The following is a 14,070-nucleotide window of genomic DNA, read 5'->3' as shown; positions in this document are numbered from 1 at the left end:
ATGTTTTTGCCGAATATGCCCACGTGGGAGGACAGACTGCAGGGCAAAACAAGCCACCGCTTTAAGGGTTAACCAGGCACACAGTTATCCACCAGCCCCAAAGGGAGGATGAACACCTGGGTGACATTCACGCTGACTGCCCAGGCCGGGATTCAAATCTGAGCGCAAGGAGTAAAAGCCAGGCCATGACCACAGGAGCATGGAGGCATGGGTCACAGGCCTGCTAATGTTTATAGCTGGGGATTGGCATATTGGTGCATTTCCCCAAAGATGCACAAAGGCTGACCCTGAGAATTTTTTCATCACCTCCAAAGCTTCATGGGGACAGTTTGGCCATTTCCAAGGAAAGGATGATGTGTGTGCATGCAAGAAACACCAGGAAGAATGATGGGCAGCATGACTCACTGGCCACACATACTGTACTGTAAGTTACAAAAATTCCTTACAAACAGCCTGTCCCTGAAACAGTCCTCACCACAGCCTCAGACATTTCTCTTCATCTTCAAGTTCGGGTGCTTAAGTTTCCTTCCATGGGTATCATTTACTAGTGAAATACTTCTTTCTATAGATGAGGAGATAAAAGTGTGGAGAGTGCGGCCAGCAGTGACCTGTTGGTGTCTTTCTTCAGAGTGGGCCGGGCAGGAGTCCTGAAGGCCAGGGCCTCAGCTGTTGAGGGAAACATTCACGACTCATCACTGGCTGAGTGTGTCCTGGGGTGTGCAAGCACACTCCATTACAAGTGTACTGAGGCCCTAACTAATGGTTTGTTATCCCATTGCGAAAAGTAAACACTATCTGTTTCCATACTTGGCACAAAAAACAGTAATTCCTTGGCTGTAGTATCATGCTGTACACACTGGCATGTTAAGTATTACTTGACTTGAGGAAGAACAAATGTTATACAGTTTATAAGTCACCAGGTGTGCCAATAGCTTTTGGTCACCATCCAATAGAGTAACTGTTTTGTTTCAATTTGCAAGACAACAATGCTATGTCTGATTTGTTGTGTCAGCCATTAAGGGATGACTGAGATAAATGTTGCAGAGACTACACATTACTTTCTTCCTGTGGTTTGCAGCATTTCCAACACAACAAGTAACACTTTCAAAAAATCACAGACATCAGTACTTAGAGCATGTTACAGGCAGGTGCTGACATTTCCTTTGTTTTGGGCAGGCAAAACAGGCAGCCAGTGTTATTTTGGCATAAACACATGGTAGTGAGGGCATTAAAATACTCAATAAATTTGTAAGGCAGCAGTGTTTCATCACTGCCTGCCACACTGACGTCCCAAACCTTAACATGGGCCCAAGGAACCAAAGCTGGCTGTGGCTTCAAGCTTGCACAGACTTAACCAATCCTTAGATTTAGAGATCAGTGTTCTGAACACTGAATCATACCTACAGCAGCAACCCCTTTCATTGCTAATCCCTCGCAGCGAGACTACCCCCCAGCGCGGCTCCAGGCAGCCCAGCTGAGGGAGGGGGGCCTTTAACCTCAGTATCTCAAAAAACTATTCATCACAGCTAAAAAACAAAAAAACATTGAAAGAGTGATAGGCCAAGATCTATAAGATCTGGTTATGAAAGCTCTTCGTGAATGTACAGTATCGTTTCAGGGGTGTTGCCTGTCAAGACGTACATTTGTGCAAAAAAAAAGCGTGACGTCAACTGGGCAAGGTACAATTACCGAGTAGCTCTTTGATGATGGGTGCTGGCAGGGCAGTACCAATGGGCCAAATGCAAAATCTTCTACAACCATAAGCGGTCAAAATCGTGAGGAAGCTATGCAAAATGCTGCAATATTGGACAACAAACATCCACCAGTTACTCGTCCAGCAGATTTTTCATGCCCGCTTCAGGTCGATATGCTGGCGATTTTCCACCAAATTTTGTGCAGAAAACACCACTCAATTGCAGTGCTGTGGGGTGAGAAATAGTGTTGGAACACTTATGCGGGAAGTTTGAGGCGACTGCGTAATCATACAGCGGTGAGGAGTTTAGTACCACCGCAGCAAGTTTAACGCTGGTCCTCGCTGCAAGGATTTAGCACCACCAAGTTACGCTGGTTCCACGCTGCAAGGATTTAGCACCACCGGCAAGTTACGCTGGTCCACGCCTGTAAGATTGCAACCACCGGCAAGTTACGCCTGGTCCATCGCTGCAAGCGATTTAGCACCACCGGCAAGTTACGCTGGTCCGTACGGCTGCAAGCGATTTCTAGCACCACCGGCAAGTTGCGCATTGTCCACGCTGCAAGGATTTGGCGCACTACACCGGCAAGTTACGCTTGGTCCTCGCTGTGCGATTTAGCACCACCGGTGTTACGGGCTGGTCCTCGCCCGTAAGATTTAGTAACCACCGGCAAGCTTACGCTGGTCCATCAGCCGCAAGGATTTAGTACCACCGGCAAGTTGGTCGCTGGTCCATGACAGCTGCAAGCGATTTAAGCACCACCGGCAAGGATTTGTGCACCACCAGTAAAGTTACGTTGGTCCACGCTGCAAGGGATTTAGCAAACCACCGGTGTTACGCATGTGTCTCACGCTGAAGGGATTTAGCACCACCGCGTTACGCGCTGGTCCACGCCAGAAGCGATTTAGCACCACCGGCGTTGTTGCTGGTCCACGCTGGTAAGGGTGATTTGTGCACCACCGGCAAGTTACGCTGGTCCACGCGGCAGATTTAGCACCACCGGTGTTACGGGTCTCGCTGGGGCGACGAAGTGTCACCGCGGCGTTACGCTGGTCTCGCTGCGGCGATTTAGCATCATCGCAAAAGTTACGCTGGTCCACGCAAGGACGTAGCACCACCGCAAGTTACGCCTGGTTCTCTCGCCGCAAGGATTTAGCACCACCGGGCGTTACGTTGTCCTCGCTGCAGCGATTTAGTACCACCGCAAGTTACGCTTGTCCACGCTGGCGAGGTGATGCTGCAGCATTAAAGAAGGTTGAGAAACACACAGGTCCAGCTGGGGTGGGCTGGTCTGGCAGGTACCAGGTACAGTGCACAGGTCTCAACAGTACTGGGACTTTCTACAACAGCACCAGACTGATGAGAGACAGACTGGTGTTCTGATTGTGTCACACAGCAACTGCCAATACCAGTACTGGAAAAGCCTGCCTCTACTGCCAACAGGACCTGTTAAGGTTGGGCTTTAACAGTCCAACACACACAACACACACACACACACACACACACACACACACCACACACACACACACACACACACACATACATACCTGCTTTTCCCTCCTTCATGTGGCAGTGAGTGGCTCTCTGGTGGTGGTGGTGGTGGCACAGCTGGTTCCACATCGCTGAGCCTGCAAATAATGGTTTCATAAATAGGTTACCACTTGGAGACAGGTACAAAAAAACACGGTAAAAAAAAAAATAAATAAATAAATAAATAAATATATATATATATATATATATATATATATATATATATATATATATATATATGTATATATATAAATATATTCATATCTATATATTTATATCTCTATATATATCTATATATATATCTATATATCTATTTATATCTCTATTTATCTATATATATATATATATATCTATATATATATATATATATATATTTATATATATATGTATATATATATATGTATATATATATGTATATATATATATATATATATATACATATATATATATACATATATATATATGTTGGCTACTACATATATAAGTGTGTGTGTGTGTGTGTGTGTGCAGTGTAGTATGACTATGTTCTGATGAAGGAGATTCTGTTAACCCAGTTAGCCTTAGCTATGTGGTGTACCCTTTGGGCCAACTCTGTAAGGAGTGTTTTCACACGCTGGTCACAGGTTCAACTTAGGCATGTCATGACATCACTTCATATCAAGGGACTATACATGTTGCATGCCATGATATAACTCTCTTCATCAATAAACCTACAATCATTATTATTATTATTATTATTATTATTATTATAAATTCCAATAAGTTGTGGCAGTAGGGTCAATTTTTTCATACAAATGCCTGGGAAAAACGCATCAACAACAGCGGGATTAGAGTCCAGGTGAGGCAAGGCCCTGAGAGGGAGCCAAGCTTGCAAAGCCAAGGTTAGGAAGCCTACATGGACTTAACCCACTGACATGACACTACCTGCGACTTAAAATGCTGTTATACTACTACTTGTCATGGGTGGTAGGAAGCAGAGTCACATGACTACACTTTGGGGTTGAAGGTTAAGATACTCTACCATGTAAAAGCCTGACTGCTGACCAAGAGGAAAGTGACCAGTATGCTAGGCCTGTCACAAGGAGAAGGTGAGGTAAGAGAATGGAAAGGAAGGAAAGGGAAGGGAAAGGAAGGAAGGAAGGAAAGCAGGGGAAGGCAGGGAAGGAAGGGAAGGAAAGGGAAGGGCAAGGTAGAGGTATGAAAGGAAGGAATAGGTAAGGGAAAGGGAAGGAAATAAGGAAAGGAAGGGAAGGGAAAGGAGAAGTAGGGGAAGGAAGGAAGGAATGAAAGGTAGTAGGAAGGAAGGGAATGAAGGAAGGAAGGAAAGGAAGGTAACGTAAGAGAGGAAGCAAGGAAAGGAAAGGGAAGGGAAAGGAAGGAATGGAAGGAAGGTAGGGAAGGAAAGGAAGGAAAAGGATAAAGGAAGGGAAAGGAAGAGAAGGGAAAGGAAGGAAATGGAAGGAAGGGAAAAGGAAGGGCAGGAAAGGCAGAGAAGGAGGAAGGAGAAAGGGAAGGAAAGGGTAAGAGAAGGAAGAGGATGAAGGGAAGGGAATGGAAGGAAAAGGAAGGGAACTTGAGTGGAAAGGAAGGAAAGGAAATGAATGAAGGAAAGGAAGGAATGAAAGGGAAGGGCAGGGAATGAAAGGAAGGATGGAAGGAAAGGTACTGAAGGAGGTAGGGGAAGGAAAGGAAGCAAGGAAAGAGAATGAAAGGAAGGAAAGGGGAAGGAAGGAAGGGAATGAAGGAAGGAAAGGGAAGGAAGCAGGAAATGGAGGAAAGGAAGGAGAAGGGAAGGAGAAGCGAAAGGGAAGGATAGGGCAGGGAATGAAAGGAAGGAAAAGGAAAGGAAAGAAGGAAAGGGGAATGAAAGGGAAGGGAGGGAAGGAAAGGAAGGGAAGGTATAAGGAAGGAAGGCTGGAAACAAGGAAAGGAAGGAAGGAAAGGAAGGAAAGGGGAAGGAAGGAGGGAAGGAAAGGAAGGAATGAAAGGGAAGGGCAGGGAAGAGGGAAGATGAAGGGTAGGGAAGAAAAGGAAGGGAAAGGAAGGGAAGGCAAGGAAGGAAAGCGAAAAAATGAAATGGAAGGAAAAGGGGAAGGAAGGGAAGGAAAGGAAAGGAAAGGCAGAAGAAAGGAAGGTATAAGTAAAGGAAGGAAAGGGAAGGAAAGCGAAGGGAAGGAAAGGAAGGAAAGATGAAGGGCAGGAATGAAGGAAGGAAGGAAGCTGAAAAGGAAGGTAGGGAATTGGAAGGGAAAGGGAAGGAAGGAAAGGAAGGGAATGAAGAAGGAAGGGGCAGGGAAGGAAAGGAAGGGAAAAGAGAAGGGCAGGGGAAGGAAAAGGAATGGAAAGGAAGGAAAGGAAGGAAATGGAAGGAAGGGAAGGAATGAAAGGAAGGAAGGAAAGAATGGAAGGAAAGGAAGAAGGTGAAAGGAATGAAAGGGAAGGTAATGAAAGGGAAGGGCAGGGAAGGAAAGGGAAGGGAATGAAAGGAAGCGAAAGGAAGAGAAAGGAAGGGAAGGAAAAGGAAGGAAGGAAGGAAAGGAAGGAAGAGAAGGAAATGGGAAGGAAAAGGAAAGGAAGGGAGAAGGAAGGAAGAATGAAGGAAGGGAAGGAAGAAGGAAAGGAAGGAAATGGAAGGAATGGGCAGGGAAGGAAAGGAAGGAAGGAATGAAAGGAAGGGCAGGAAGGAAAGGAAGAGAGAAGGGAAGGAAAGTGGAAGGAAGGAAGGGCAGAAGAAGGGAAGGCAGGAAGGAAAGGAAGGCAGGGAAGGAGCAAAGGGGAAGGGAAAGGAAGGAAAGGAAGAGGCAGGGAAAGAAAGGAAGGAAAGGGAAGGGAAGGAAAAGGGAAGGAAAGGGAAGGGAAGGAAAGGGAAAGGAAAGGAAGGGAAGGGCAGGGAATGGAAAGGAAGGAATGAAAGGAAGGAAAGGAAGGAAAAGGAATAGAAGGAAAGGAAAGGAAGGAGCTGGAAGGAAGGAAGGGAAGGAAGGAAAGGCAGGAAGGAAAAGGAAGGAAAGGAAAGGGAAGGAAAGGAAAGAGCGAGAAGGAAGGGTAAGGAAAGGAAGGAAAAGGAAGGGAAGAGAAAGGAGGGGAAGGGAAGGAAAGGGGAAGGGAAGGAAAGGGAAAGGAAAGGAAGGAAAGGGAAGGGAAGTGGAAAGCGAAAGGGAAGGAAGGGAAAGGAAAGGAAGGAAAGGAAGGAAAAGGGAAGGGAATGAGGGGAATGGAAGGAAGCAGGAAGGAAAGGAAGGGAAGGAAAGGGAAGGAAAGGAAGGGAAGGAAAGGAAAGGAAGGAAAGGGAAGGAAAGGGAAGGGAATGAAAGGGAAGGAAAGGGAAGGAAAAGTGAAGGGAATGGAAGGGAAGGGAAGGTAAGGTAAGAGAAGGAAAGGAAGGAAAGGGGAAGGGTGGGAAGGAATGGAAGGAAGGCAGGAAGGGAAGGGTGAAGGAAAGGAAGGAAAGGAAGGATGGGAAGGAGAGAGGGAGGAAAGGAAGGGAGGGGAAAGGAAAGGAACAGGGAAGGAAAAAGGAAGGGAAAAGGAAGGAAGGAAAGGAAAGCAGGAAAGGAGGGGACGAGGAGGAAATGGGAAGGGAATAGGAAGGAAAGGAAAGGAGGGACGGGAGGGGAGGAAAGGAAAGGGAAGGAAAGGGATGGGAGGGAAGGGGAGGGAAGGGAAAGGAAAGCGAGGTGAGGTGAGGGGAGGGGAGGGAGGGGACGGAGGGGGAGGAAAGGAAAGCAGGAAAGGGGAGGAAAGGGAGGAAGGGGAGGGAGAAAGGAGGGGGGACGGGAGGGAAAGGAAAGGAGGAAAAGGAAAGGGGAGGAGGGGAGGGGAGGAGAGAAAGGAAAGGAAAGGGAAAGGAGGTGACGGGAGGGACGTGGGAGGGAGGGATGGGAGGGGAAAGCAGGGGAGGGGAGAAGGAAGGAAAGGGGAGGAGGAAAGGAAGGGGAGGAAAGGAAAGGAAAGGAGGGGGACGGAAGGAGGGGACGGGAGGGAGGAAAGGAGGGGAAGGGAATGGGCAGGAAGGAGGGAAGGGAAGGAAGGGAAAGGGAGAGAGGAAAGGAAGGAAAAAGGAAGGAGGGGAAAGGAAGAAAGGAAGGAGGAAGGCAAGGAAGGAAAGGAAGGAAAGGAAGCAGGGAAGGAAAGGAAGAAAGGAAGGAAGAAGGAAAGGAAGGGAATGGAAGGAAGGGCAGGAAGGAAAGGGAAGGAAAGAAAAGGAAGGAAAAAAGGGAAGGAAAGGAAAGGAAGGAAAGGAAAGGAATGAAAAGGAAGGGGAAGGAAAGGAAAGGGAAGGAAAGGAGAAGGAAGGAAAGGGAATGAAAAAGGAAGGAAAGGAAGGGAAGGAAAGGAATGAAAGGAAGGGAAGGAAAGGAAGGAAGGAAAAGGAAGGAAGGAAGGAAGGGAAGGAAAGGAAGGAAGAGGAGGGAAAGGAAGGAAAGGAAAGGGAAGGGCAGGGAAGGAAAGGAAGTGAACAAAAGGAATGGAAAGGAAGGAATGAAAGGAAGGGCAGGGGAAACCAGAAGGAAAGGAAGGAAGGGAATGAAAGGAATGAAAAGGAAAGGAATGAAGGAAGGAAAGGAAGGGAAGTAAAGGGAAAGGAAGGAAGGAGAAGGGAAGGAATGGAATGAAGGGAAAAGAAGGAAGGGAAGGAAAGGAAGGTAAGGAAGGAAGGAAAGGAAAGGGAAAAGGAAGGAATGAAGGAAGGGCAAGGAAGGAAAAAGGAAAGGGAATGGAAGGAAAGGGAAGGAAAGGAAGGAAGGGAAAGGAAGGAAGGAAGAGAAGGAAAGGGAAAGGAAGGAAAGAGAAGGAAAGGAAGGAAAGGAAGGAAAGGAAGGAATGGAAAGGAAGGGAAAGGAAGGAAGGGAAGGGGTGGAAGGAAAGGAAGGTAATGGGAGAAGGAAAAAGGAAGGAAGGGAAAAGGAAGGAAAGGGAAGGGAAGGAAGGAAGGAAGGAAGGAAAAGGAAGGAAGGAAAGGGAAGGAAGGAAGGGAAGGAAGGAAGGAAAGGAAGGTAAGGTAAGAGAAGGAAAGGAAGGAAAGGAAGGAAAGGAAGGAATGGAAGGAAGGGAAGGAAGGAAAGGAAGGAAGGAAAAGGGGAAGGAAGGAAAGGAAGGAAAATGAAGGAATGAAGGAAGGCAGGGAAGGAAAAGAAGGAAGGAAGGGAAGGGAAGGAAAGGAAGGAAAAGGAAGGGGAAGGAAGGGAAGGAAGGGAAGGAAGGAAAGGAAAGGAAGGAGAGGAAGGAAAAAGGGAAGGAAAGGAAGGAAAGGAAGGGAAAAGGAAGGAAGGAAAGGAAAGAGGAAGGGAAAGGAAGGGAAGGGAAGGAAAGGAAAATAGAAGGAAAGGGAAGGAAAGGGAAGGAAAGGGAAGGGCAGGAAGGAAAGGAAGGGAAGGAAGGAAGGAAAGGGAAAGGAAGGAATGAAAGGAAGGAAAGAAGGAAGGAAAGGAAGGAAAGGGAAGGAAAAGGAAGGAAAGGAAGGAATGAAAGGAAGGAAAGGAAGGAAGGAGGGAAGGAAAGGAAGGGAAGAATGGAAGGAAAGGAAAGGAATGAAAGGGAAGAGGGAAGGAGGAAGGAAGGAAAGGAAAGGAAGGAAAGGGAAGGAAGGAAAGGAAGGAAAGGAAGGAAGGAAGGAAAGGAAGGCAAGGAAGGAAAGGGAAGGGAAGGAAGGGAAGGATAAGGAAGGAATGGAAGGAAGGAAAGGGAAGGAAAGGAAAGAAGGAAAGGAAGAAAAAGAAAGGAAGGAAAGGAAGGAAAGGAAGGAAAAGGGGAAGGAAAGGAAAGGAAGGAAGGGAAGGAAAGAAGGAAGGAAGAAAGGGAAGGAAAGGAAGGGAAGGAAAGGAAGGAAAGGAAGGAAGGAAAGGAAGGGAAGGAAAGGAAGGAAGGAAAGGAAAGGGAAGGAAGGGAGGAAGGGAAGAGAAGGAAGGCAGGGAAGGAAAGGAAGGACAAGGGAAGGAAGGGAAGGAAAGGAAAGAAAGGGAAGGAAGGGAAGGAAGGAAGGGGAGGAAAGGAAAGGGAAGGGAAGGAGAGGAAAGGAAGGGAAGGAAAGGAAGGGAAAGGAAAGGAAGGAAGGAAGGAAGGAAAGGAAAGGAAGGGAAGGAAAGGAAAGGAAGGAAAGGGAAGGAAAGGGAAGGAAGGAGGAATAAAGGAAGGAAGGAAGGAAAGGAAGGAAAGGAAAGGGAGGAAAGGGAAGGAAAGGAAGGAAGGAAAGGAAGGAAAGGAAGGAAAGGAAAGGAAGGAAAAGGAAGGAAAGTGGAAAGGAAGGGGAAGGAAAGGAAGGGAAAGGAAATGAAGGAAAGGAAAGGAAAGGAAGGAATGAAAGGAAGGGAAGGAAGGAAAGGGAAGGAAAAGGAAGGGAAGAGATGGGAAGGAAAGGAAGGAAGGAAAGGGAAGGAAGGAAGGGAAGGGAAAAAAAGGAAGGAAGGAAGGGCAGGGAAGGAAAGGAAGGAAGGAAAGGAAGGCAGGGAAGGAAAGGGAAGGAGAAGGAAAGGAAGGAAAGGGAAGGGAAGGAAATGAAGGAAAGGAAGGAAGGAAAGGAAGGAAAGAAGGAAGAACAGGAAGGAAAGGAAAGGAAGGAAAGGGAAGGGAAGGAAAGGGAAGGAATGAAAGGGAAGGAAAGAGAAGGAAAGGAAGGAAAGGAAAGGAAGGAAAGGAAAAGAAAGGTAGGAAGAAAGAAGGAATGAAAGGAAGGAAGGAAGGGAAAAAAGGAAGGAAAGGGAGGGAAAGAAGGAAGGAAGGAAAGGGAGGGAAAGAAGGAAGGAAGGAAGGAAGGAAAGGGAGGGAAAGAAAGGAAGGAAGAAGGAAGGAAAGGAAGGATAGGAAGGAAAAGGAAGAAAAGGAAAGGAAGGGAAGCAAGAAAGGAAAGGAATGGAAGGAAGGGAAGGAAGGGAAGGAAAAAGGAAAAAGGAAGGAAAGGAAAGAGAATGAAAGGAAAGGAAAGGATGGAATGAAAGGAAGGAAAGGAAGGAAAGGAGGAATGGAAGGGAAGGAAAGGAAGGAAAGGAAAGAGAAGGAAGGAAGGAAAGGAAGGGAAAAGGAAGGAAAGGGAAAGGAAGGAATGGAATGGAAGGAAGGAAGGGAAGGAAGGGAAAGAAGGAAGGAAGGAAAGGGAAGGAATGGAAGGGAAGGAAGGAAGAAAGGGAAGGGAAGGGAAAGGAAAGGAAAGGAAGAGAAGAGAAAGAAAGGGAAGGAAAGGGAAGGGGAAGGAAAGGAAAGAAAGGAAGGAAAGGAAGGAATGAAAGGAAGAGCAGGAAGGAAAGGAAGGAAAGGAAAGGAAGGAAAGGAAGGAATGAAAGGAAAGGGAAGGAAAGGAAGGAAAATAAAGGAAGGAAAAGGAAGGGAAGGAAAGGAAGGGAAGGAAAAGGAAGGAAAGGAAGGAATGAAAGGAAAGGCAGGAAGGAAAGGAAGGAAGGAAAAGGAAAGGGAAGGAAAAGGGAAAGGAAGGAAAGGGAAGGGAAAAAGGAAGGTAGGAAGGAAGGGAAGGAAAGGATAGAGAAGGAAGGGAAGGGAAGGGAAGGAAAGGAAGGGAAAGGAAAGGAAGGGAAGGGAAGGGAAGGGAAGGAAGGAAAAGGGAAGGAAAGGGAAGGAATGAAAGGAAGGAAGGGAAGGAAAGGAAGGAAAGGAAGGAAGGAAGAGGGAAGGAAAGGAAGGGAAGGAAGGAAAGGAAGGAAAGGAAGGAAAGGAAGGAAGGGACGGAAGGAATGGAAGGAAGGAAAGGATGAAGGAAAAGGAAGGAAGGAAGGAAAGGAAGGGAATGGAAGGAATGAGGAAAGCAGGGAAGGTAAGGGAAGGGATGGGAAGGGAAGGAAAGGGAAGGAAAGGAAGGAAGGAGGAAAGGGAAGGAAAGAAGGAAAGGGAAGGAAGGAAGGAAAAGGAAAGGAAAGGAAAGGAAGGAAGGAAGGAAGGGAAGGAAGGAAGAAGGGAAGGAAAAGAAAGGAAGGGAAAGGGAAAGGAAGGAAAGGAAGAAAAGGGAAGGGAAGGAAAGGGAAGGAAAAGGGAAAGGGAAAGGAAGGAAGGAAAAGGGAAAGGGAAGGAAAGGAAGGGAAAGGGAAGGAAAGGGAAGCAAAGGAAAGGAAAGGAAGGAAGGAAAGGAAGGAAGGAAGGAAAGGGAAGGAATGGAAGGAAAGAGGGAAGGAAAGGAATGAAGGAAAGGAAGGAAAAGGAAAAAGGAACAGGGAAGGAAAGGAAGGGGAATGAAAGGAAGGAAAGGGAAGGAAGGAAAGGAAGACAGGAAGGAAAGAAGGAAGGAAGGAAGGAAAGGAAGGAAAGGAAGGGGAAGGAAGGAAAGGAAGGAAGAAAGGGAAGGAAAAGAAGGGAGGATAGGAAGGAAAAGGAAGGGCAGGGAAAAAGGAAGGAAAGGAAGGAAAGGAAGGAAGGGAAAGGAAGGAATGAAGGAAAAAGGAAGGGGAAGGAAAGGAAGGAAAGGGAAAGGGAAGGAAAGGAAGGAAAGGGAAGGAAAAGGGAAGGAAAGGAAGGGAAGGGAAAGGAAGGAATGGAAGGAAGGGAAAGGGAAGGAAGGAAGGAAAGGAAAAGGGAAGGAAGGAAAGGAAGGAAAGGAAGGAAAGGAAGGAAAGGAAGGGAATGAAAGGAAGGAAGGAAGGAAGGGAAGGAAAAAGGGAAGGAAAAGGGAAGGAAAGGAATGAAAAGGAAGGAAAGGAAGGAAAAGAAAGGAAGAAAAGGAAGGAAGGAAAGGGAGGAAGGAAGAAAAGGAAGGAAAGGAAGGAAAGGGAAGGGAAGGAAAGATAAGGGAAGGGAAGGAAAGGAAAGGGAGGGGAGTGGAAGGGAAGGAAGGACAGGGGAAAGGAAGGAAAGGGAAGGAAAGGAAAAGGAAGGAAAGGGAAGGGAAAGGAAGGAAGGAAGGAAGGGAAAAGGAAAAGGAAGGAAAGGAATGAAAGAAGGAAAAGGAAGGAATGAAAGGAAGGAAGGAAAGGAAGGAAAGGGAAGGAACAGGAAGGAAAGGGAAGGAAGAAAGGAAGGAAGGGAAGGAAGGAAAGGAAGGGAAAGGAAGAAGAAGGAATGAAAGGAAGGAATGAAAGGGAAGGGCAGGGAATGAAAGGGAAAGGAGGAAGGAAAGGAAGGAAGGGAATGAAAGGGAAGGGAAGGAAATGAAGGAAGGGAAGGAAGGAAAGGAAGGAAGGGCAGGGAAGGAAAGGGAAGGGAAAGGGAAGGGAAGGAAAGGGAAGGGAATGAAAGGGAAGGGAAAGAGAAGGAAAGGGAAGGGAAAGGAAAGGGAAAGGGAAGGAAAGGGAAAGGAATGAAAGGAAGGAAGGAATAGAAAGGAAGGGGAGGAAAGGAAAGGAAGGAAGGAAGGAAAGGGAATGGAAAGGAAGGAAGGAAAGGGAATGAAAAGGAAGGAAGGAAAGGAAGGGAAAGGGAAGGGAAGGAAAGGAAAGGGAAGGAAAGGAAAGGGAAGGTAAGGAAAGGGAAGGGAAGGAAAGGGAAGGAAAGGAAAGGGAAGGAAAGGAAATGAAAGGGAAGGAAAGGAAGGGAAGGGAAGAAGGAAGGTAAGGGAAGGAAAGGAAGAAGAAAGGAATAAAGGAAAGGAAGGGAATGAAAGGGAAGGGAAAGGAAGGAAAGGAAGGGAAAAGGAAGGATGGAAGGGAAGGAAAGGAAAGGAAGAAGGAAGGGAAGGAAAAGGAAGGAAAGAAGGAATGAAAGGAAAGGGAAGGAAGGAAGGAAAGAAGGGAAGGAAAGGAAGGAAAAGGAAAAGAGAAGGAAAGGGAAGGAAAGGAAGGAATGAAGGAAGGAAAGGAAGGAAACGAAATAAAGGAAAGAAGGAAGGAAGGAAACGAAGGAAACGAAGGAAGGAAATAATGGAAGGAAGTAAGGAAGGAAGGAAAGGAAGGAAACCAAGGAAGGAAGGAAGGAAAGGAAGGAGGGAAGGAAACGAAGGAAAGGAAGGAAGAAAGGAAAGGGAGGAAGGAAAGGATGGAATGAAAGGAAGGAAAGGAAAGGAAGGAAAGGAAGGAAGGAAAGGAAGGAAAGGGAAAAAGGAAAAAAAAGGAAAGGAAGGGAGAGGAAAGGGAAGGAAAGGAAGGAAGGAAAGGAAGGGAAGGGAAGGAAAGGGAAAGGAAGGAAAGGGAAGGAAAGGAAAAGGAAGGAATGGGAAAGGAAAGGAAAGGAAGGAAGCGAAGGAAGAGGAAGGGAAGGGAAGAAAGGAAGTGAAGGAAGGAAGGAAGGAAGAAAAGGAAGAAAGGAAAAAAGGAAAAGGAAGGAAAGGAAGGAAGAAGGAAAGAAAAGGAAAAGGAAGGGAAGGAAAGGAAGAAAAAGGAAAAGGAAAGGAAGGAAAGGAAGGAAAAGAAAGGGAAGGAATGAAAGGAAGGGAAGGAAGGAAAGGAAGGAAAGGAAAAAGGAAAGGAAGGAAAGGAAGGAATGAAAGGGAAAGAGAAGGAAAGGGAAGGAAAAGGGAAGGAAAGGGAAGGAAAAGGGAAGGGAATGGAAGGAAAGGGAAGGGAAGGAAGGAAAGGAAGGAAAGGGAAGGAAAGGAAGGAATGAAAGGAAGAAAGGAAGGGAAGGGAAAGAAAAGGGAAGGAAATGGAAGGGAAAAGGAAGGAAAGGAAGGGAATGAAAGGGAAGACAGGAAGGAAAGAAGGAAGGAAAGGGAAGGACAGGGAAGGAAAGGAAGGAAGGAAAATGAAAAGGAAAGGGAAGGAAGGAAAGGAAGAGAAAGGAAGGGAAAGAAAGGAAAGGAAAGGAAAGGAAGGGAAGGGAAGGGAATGAAAGGGAATGAAAGGAAAGGAAAGGAAGGGAAGGGAATGAAAGGAAAGGAAGGGAAAGGAAAGGAAGGGAAGGAAAAGGAAGGAAAGGAAAAGGAAAGGAAGGAAAGGAAAAGGAAAGGAAGGGAAGGAAAGGGAAGGGAAGGAAA

The 14,070-nt window shown here is 46.7% G+C and overlaps 1 protein-coding gene across 1 annotated transcript in view; it reads right to left on the bottom strand.

Moving 5' to 3' along the window:
- Window positions 1–624: 624 nt before the first annotated feature.
- The window catches only part of LOC126991102 (uncharacterized), a 46,583-nt gene continuing 33,137 nt past the window's right edge, over window positions 625–14,070 (bottom strand). Inside the window, exons 7-8 of the mRNA XM_050849798.1 lie at window positions 3,242–3,322; window positions 625–710 (exon numbers count right to left, since the gene is read on the bottom strand). Coding sequence (XP_050705755.1) covers window positions 625–710; window positions 3,242–3,322 — 167 coding nt within the window. The remainder of the gene's footprint in view (window positions 711–3,241; window positions 3,323–14,070) is intronic.

Source organism: Eriocheir sinensis, unplaced genomic scaffold, assembly GCF_024679095.1.
Source record: "Eriocheir sinensis breed Jianghai 21 unplaced genomic scaffold, ASM2467909v1 Scaffold24, whole genome shotgun sequence".
NCBI lineage: Eukaryota > Metazoa > Arthropoda > Malacostraca > Decapoda > Varunidae > Eriocheir > Eriocheir sinensis.
Note: the sequence above shows the minus strand (reverse complement) of the source record. Positions and strands in the feature narration are given on the sequence as shown.